Source organism: Podarcis cretensis (genome assembly GCF_951804945.1).
Source record: "Podarcis cretensis genome assembly, chromosome: 4".
Taxonomy (NCBI): Eukaryota; Metazoa; Chordata; class Lepidosauria; order Squamata; family Lacertidae; genus Podarcis; species Podarcis cretensis.
The window spans coordinates 24,689,119-24,696,442 of NC_137173.1; the positions used below are offsets into that span (position 1 = coordinate 24,689,119).

The 7,324-nt window shown below is 44.1% G+C and overlaps 1 protein-coding gene across 2 annotated transcripts in view; it reads right to left on the reverse strand.

The window, feature by feature from the left end:
- Positions 1 to 2,942, reverse strand: part of ZDHHC20 (zDHHC palmitoyltransferase 20) — a 42,261-nt gene extending 39,319 nt beyond the window's left edge. Inside the window, exon 1 of one of the 2 annotated variants that reach the window (XM_079973986.1) lies at positions 2,700 to 2,942. In XM_079973986.1, the coding sequence (XP_079830112.1) occupies positions 2,700 to 2,865 (166 nt within the window). In that variant the 5' untranslated portion in view covers positions 2,866 to 2,942. The remainder of the gene's footprint in view (positions 1 to 2,699) is intronic. The other variant, XM_079973987.1, reaches the window with a different exon arrangement.
- Between the last annotated feature and the right edge of the window lie 4,382 nt (positions 2,943 to 7,324).

Consider the following 7,324-nt stretch of genomic DNA (forward strand, 5'->3'; position numbering starts at 1 on the left):
CTTCATGTGGCAATAGACACTCCATGGAAGAAAGAACAAAGAACCTGAAAAAATATTCCAAGCCATTGGTTTTGTGAATGTCAATTGTTTGACCTAGAATTAGGGAGTTTTAAAAAGTATGTTTAAGTCAATCCTTCAGGCATTCTACCAATAAAACCTTCATAGGACAGAGATATAGATGAAGCCTTGATTGCTGAAAACATTATGAATATTAACACATTTCACTCTAACATCTTAAGTTTCCTGTATGAGGTTATATTAAATGCTATATGCATTGTACTGCCGTCATAATAAATTCATAACAAAAGTAACCTAGTCCAACTTCAGAAAGGGTTTCAATAAAATAATCAGATCAGTGGTATCTTTGCTTTATGATACAGTATAGCATATATACCAGCCCTGTTTCAAATAGGGGACATTTAATGCATGCCACTTGCCTCACCCTCAGCCAGCCATAACTTCTGCAAAGTGCATACATCTACAGTGGTACCTCCGTTCTTAACCTGAAACTGTTATTAACCTGAAGCACCACTTTAGCTAATGGCTGCTGCCACGCCACCACTGCGCGATTTCTGTTCTCATCCTGAAGCAAAGTTCTTAACCCAAGGTACTATTTGTAACCTGAAACGCTTGTAACCTGAAGCGTCTGTAACCCGAGGTACCATTGTAGTATGCACAAATGCTCTCTATACAATCTGTACTCTATATTTACAGGGTACAAACTGCACACACTGAGTCTATATACATTAGGCTTGTGTATGTGGAGTTTCTGCTTAGAGATCTGGATCAACACAATGCTAATTCTCCCTTTCCCTTGCACACACTGAAATCTACAGTGCTTAGGGGTCCTGCAGAACAGTGCAGGATGTGGTACTGTAAGCATCAGGGAGGAGGAAATTGGTAAAATGCACCCCCCACCCTTAATCTGCAGAATTCCTCCAAGGATGAAAAAGCCTTTTGTGAATGGCAGGAGCCCTTCTCTTCATGGATGGCAGAACCCTATGTTTTTATTTTGTTTTAAGTTCCAGATTGTGAAACAGGAATATTGAACCCTTTTTATATTTTATTTTTAAAAAAAAAAATTCTAGAGGAAAACAAACAGCAAGTTTTTTTGTAAATATTCCCATATTACAACACGGAACATTCACATGTTATTATTTATAGGACAAAGAGCTTTAAGGATGGCTAGTGAAGTAACTCAAAAGTTGAAGAAGAAGAAGAGTGGTCAAGGCTGGAAGTAATCATCTGCTCATTGGAAGGAATACACTCGAATAATCTTAGCTCCTTTATTTTGGATGAGTTAACAACTCCTTACTTGCAATCACTAAAGCATATCTGCCATTCAGCAAATAAATATGCATGAAGCCTGTTTTCAAAAATCTATCCTTTCATCTCCTTTAATTAGCCTAATTGCGGGGACAAGTGCTGTTAAAATGAGCAACTTGTATTAAGTGATCTTGAAGAGGCACCCATAATCATTTCATGAACAGCAGAGGTTTAGACTCATGCTAATGTCTTACCATACAATTGAAATTTATCTCTGAAATCATCATTCTATTTCTCTTTGGGGTGGAGTGTCTTATGCTAAACTACCCTACCACCCATAAGGATCCATTATCAGACCCTTCCCAGACTATCTCACCAGGAACCTTGTTCAATGTATGCTTTCAAAAGAGCAATGACAAGAGAAGCACAATGAAGCACTGCAGGAGTGCTAAAGGACTGCTGTTCCTGCCCGCAAGCTCTCCACTAAAATTTTGTCCAACGAAAGGGACTCACAAGAACATTTTAGCATCAACCAAAGCACCATAGGGTCATGGTTAACGGCAGCCTCAAATGAATTAAAACTGAAGCAAAAACTTACAGGGAAGAGTGAAAACCCAAGGATTTTAGCATAGCGCAATGTTCAGTAACACCAGCATTTGCCTACTGACAAACACACATCAGTTAAACACCGTCCCACAAAACCTAAAGCGTCCAAGATTTTAACATGAGACATGGGCTTGTTCTGGCTTCAGTCCTGTGCACACTTCTGATGTTTGACACCAAACAGGGGCTTATTTAGGCTACAATCTGAACACAAGGGTGCTTTCAAGGAAACGTGCATGGAATAGCACTGCTCCGTCTTAGAAATACCCTGTTGCATTCACAAATCAGAGCTGCAAAAGGGTGGATTTCCTCCTTCGGTTCCCTTCAGCGCCAAGCCTCGAAGGGAAGCCTCTAATCCACTTTAACAACCCGAAGTGCAGAGAGAGAGAGAGAGAGAGAGAGAGAGAGAGAGAGTGGTGCTTGCTACTACCTCTTTCCAGATTCATAAACGCAGCAGACCACCCAGGACAGACCCTGTGCATATGGCAGTGCCAGATACCAGGGCGAAAAAGAGGCAACAGGTCTCCCCAATACCCTTTCGCCACGAATAACCGCTGCTGCTGGGCTGAGCACCTCAGGGCTGCTGCTCAGCAGGGAGGAAGTAACGAGGCCGGCGGTGGCTGATTTGGGGAAGGAGGAAGCACAAGACTTGCCTTGCCACCATTAACGTTTAATGGACTTAATGTTTATTTTGTGGTGGTGGTGGTGGAGAAGAAGAGGGCCTCCACCCGAAACTCACCCCGCCGCCGCCAAACCCCCAGGACAGCGGCGGTTTCAGGGGCATCCCAGGAAGCGCCTTTCCTGAGCCCGCCCAGCCCGCTTCTACTCACACAAGCACAGCTCCACCACGTAGGCGTAGTAGGACCAGGCCACGACCAGGGCGATGAAGACCACGGGCACCCACGCCAGCACCTTCTGGCAGCACTTGAGGACGTGCGACGGCGCCATCTTCCCCGCCGTCGAGCCTCCGCCGCCGCCGCCGCCCGCAGGAGCCATCTGCGCCGCCGCCGCCGCCGCTGCTGCTGCTCCCACTGCCTGGAACCGCCTCTCGGCTCTCCGCTGCGGCGAAGCCTCCTCGGCCGCCTTGCCAGCCAGCCACCCCCGCCCGCTCGCCTGCTAAGGGGGCAGGGCCGGCCGGCCTCCTCTGCGCTGCGACTCGGGAGGGCGGGAAGAAGAAGAAGAAGAGGCGCCTTGGCTACCCTCACGGAACAAAATCCTGACAGGGAAGCGGGAGAGGGCGGCGCGGCGAGGCGAGGGAAGGAGACGCAGGGCTCCTGAGGCGGACGGAGGACGCCTCCCTCGCAGGCTTCCTTGCACTTCAGAGCGGCTGCCCTCCTCGGCCGCTGTCGTCTCCCCTCGCGCAAAAAGGCCGCCTCCGCTTCTTGTCAAGGTCACGGGGCGGGGGGGGGGGGGCGAGGCAGCTCCGCGGAAAAAGCGCTCCCGCCCTCGGCTCTGCAGTCCTCCTCGCAGCCCAGGGAAGCCCACCGTTCTTCGGGGTCGTCGGAAGAGGCATTCGTGCACACCACACCCCTCCCAACAATCTCCTGGTTTAGTGATCACAAGATGGGGGGAAAGAGATTTCGAGCCTCGCTGGTCCTGAGTTTGCGCTTCAGCGAACGCTTCACCTCAAGTGTAGGGAATGAGATCCCTTCGCCCCCACCCCCAATAAAATGTTTGAAGGGGCCGCTCCCCCCCCCCCCCCGAGTTGATGGGCATTGCCATTCAAATGGTATTTGAGAGCCGCATCGTGTGATCAATTATGTGTGGTGGGGCTTACCTGCTCTCTCTCCCCTCCCTATATTTCTTCAGGTGGACACCCCTGACCCCAAGTCTTTCATTTTGTGGGTGAGTCTGAAATAGAAGATCCTAGCTATTCTGATGAACAGAATTCATCATTCACCTGTCAATGAAGTCTGAAAGGTTTTTCAAGCTATGACCCACTAGCTCCATTCAAGTGGTACCATGGAAAGATCGTGAAATAGTCAATAGTGCCCATGTTTGGCCCTGGGCACTTTATGCCACACAACCCATGGCTGTTCTATTCAGATGTTCTCTTCTCCGCGCTATGGAGCTTGCCCCTCAGTCCCCCTACAAGAGTGGGAGGGCAATGGAGAGGGTGAGATTTGAGTGTTCCTAAAATAAATTGGTTTGAGATTGAGGGCCAAATTGTCAAGAGGCCCCTGCCTAGAACCTGTGATTTTCACAACCCTGTGCTGATTTTGACAATGCCAGCTAAGGTAGAAAGAAATCAATGTTTTCTTTTTCTCCTAGCTATGGTTAATGAATTTTCACCGCTTGCTACCCTCATCCAAATTCAAAAGCAGGATGACTGCTGAATCAAGTGAGGCTAAATCTGACAGACTTATGCTTTGCTTCACAGGGTTTTGCACACCCATCACACTGGAAGTTCAGTTCGGTTTTACATTTTATGTATTTTTAGCAGGCAGCTAAAATTCTCCATAAAGTCTTCTTACTACTTAGTTTCATATTGAGCATTAATTCAAAGAATAAGCTCATGCACGTTAAAAGATAACAGTTACAGAGAGAAATAAAATACAAATGAGCATAATGGATTAGACTAGTTTATTCTTGCTACAGTTAGACACCACACATAAATTCACCTGTACATCCCCATCTACGCCTATTAAATTTCAAGCGCTTTTTGAAATCTGCAATGAATTTAACAAGTTCTGCGTGTGACATACTTGCTCTGACTGAACAGTAAATCTATTAATTTCTCACGATTCCCTTCTGAACTTCAACAATAATGGTAGAATACATCTCCATTGTACTTTCATATACATTTCACACTGCAGCAAAAAAAAATATGTGCAAGAGTCTTCACTTCTGCTAAAAATATTCGCCCTAGGAATAAGACAGAGTTGCAGAGTTTGACGACAGGAGAATGGGCCTTTTCAGTAGTGGTTCCACATTTGTGGAATGCTCTCCCCAGGGAAACATGCCTGGTGCCATAACAGCCTGATTTTTGGCACAAGGCAAAAACATTTTTGTACCTCCAGGTTTATATTTTTTAGTTGCAAGGATAACTCAGTGGCCTTTGTTGTATTCAGCCTTGATGTGAGGTGGATAGGACTTCTTCCTTTAAAATATATTGTTGGATGGGTATTTTCATCTTCGTTGCCGTTTTTATCTGACTTTCAAGTCTTTATTATTTTATTTTTACGGTGTAAATTGCTTTTTTTGTACTCAAGTATTATTTTATTTTTACGGTGTAAATTGCTTTTTTTGTACTTTTTTGTACTTTTTTTGTACATTTTTGTACTCAAGTGAATAATGTAATAAAAAACAATCACCTGGTAGTGTACACACACCATTTGCATATCAGAAATTAGAATAGCATCCTCTGTGTATCATAAGATGGCACAACACCTTGGCCTTAGTGGAAAGAAGTGGTCTCATCTTCAAAGAAGCTGCAGCCCTGTTCAAAATATAAATTAAGCAGTAAAGGGACCAAAATACATCTTTGCTGGACTACCTTTGGGACTGGAGTCTTAGCTGAGAGTTGACGATTGGCTCCTATCTTAGCTTTCAAGGTCATGTTCGGTATACAAATTCCTCATGCAGTTCAAAAGCTTAGTATTGGTACCCTAGCAGACCGGTCTGGTCCATAGCCAGTTATGAGGTACTGAGTCAAATGCTCCTCTTACAACATCAGAAAGGCAAGATTATGTTACTAAAATAAGAGTTAGGTATGTGCTTTGACTTGTAGACCAGAAATAGTTTATTAAGTATTCTGTTAAGACCCCCTATACTTTCCAGTCTGATATAAAATAAATGTGAGAACCATTGCCTTAGAGCAGTTGTCTTCAACCTTTTCAGACCCAGGGTCCCATCTTTAACCCAAACATGTGTTTGGGGACCCTTTTCTTAATCTTTTACCATATATTATATGGTGGAAGCACTCCTGTTGTGACCTACCTTGGATCAGGCTGTGGCCTGATAGCAGGTCCTGACCTACCAGTTGAAGACCAATGGCTTTTAACAGCTGGGGCCCTCCAGATGTTTTGACTTATGCCTTGCATGACCCCCCAATATCTTATTGTTTTGCCCGCTACTGGCATGTGGCTCCCACAAGGTTGCTCATGAGGCAATGTGGCCCTCAGGCTTAAAATGTTCCCTACAACTGCTTTGCACGCACGCACACACACAGCCCTTTCTTTTTAGCTGAGGTGGGTAGGTATATTCAAGTTTATAGCACAGCAGCAGTTTGCCCATATACAACACTATCTTAGATAGAAATATGCCGCTTATTTGGTGCTGGGGGGTGCAGCTAAAGCAATTTTGGATCTCATGGGCCTTTGAAATAGGCACCATCCAACAGAATGTGACCAAATATTTATTCTCTATTACTCCACAGACATTTTAGGCCACACTATTTTTTTAGTGCCTAATCAATTTTTACAATTCACAATAACTGTTGGAATTGGTCCTCTTAATTTTACAAACTATTGGCCTGTTGTATTAAAGGTTACTATTGCAGTCTCGAGAAAAAGAGGCCTCTCTCGTGCTTAACACAGCTTTAATGCAGATTAGATGAGAGCAGATGTAAGGGATCTCTACAAATTATTTGGGATGCATTTAAGGCTTTTTTTTTGAGAGAGAATCATTATTCACACCTCGTATAAATGAAAAGACAACGAATCTGAACTATTTATTTTGGAAACTCTTTGGATATAATGTAGAACCAGGTTTGCAACACCAGATTTATAATAAAATTAAGCACTAGGAAAGCAAACGGGCCAGTAAACTCCCAGATTTCTGCTTGAAACAGCAGAAGTCCAAGAATATTACTCTGATGCATGATGCTAGAGGGGCAGATTCTTGTAATGCCAAAAAGCATTTAGACACAATTTTTATAAATCCTTTTACCTGGCTGATATCAATTCTGCTAGGACAGAAATACAGAACTTGCTTGATACATTGGCTTCCCTGTACTACATGTATCAACAAACTTTTGCCGCATTCACAAGTAGACATAGGAACAAAATATAGAATTGAAAATGGTAATAAAACTTTTTCGACTAGATGATTTTAATGTGGAACAGTATAAAGCATTTAAGGGGTAGATTATCCACCTTGCATGCAGAAGGTCCCAGGTTCAATCCTAGCATCTCCAGGTAGACTGGGAATGTCTCAAGCCCTGGAGAGGCGCAGCCAGTCAGTGTAATGATTCACTATAGGGCAGCTTCCCATGTTCGAATTAACTATTACTTTGTCCATCAAAGTTGTATTTCCCTTGGAAGGCTGGGAAATTCCAGTTTCATCCCTCACTCGATATACTTAGTGTGTTCCTATTTTCAAGAGTGGAACCTATTTACTGGACCTGTTTACTGAATATGTACACCTGTTTTAATTCAATGTCTCAGTCTTCATGGCAGATATCACACTGCCGGTGGTTGTGTGTGTGTGTTTCTTGTGTGTCTTTCAACAGAAG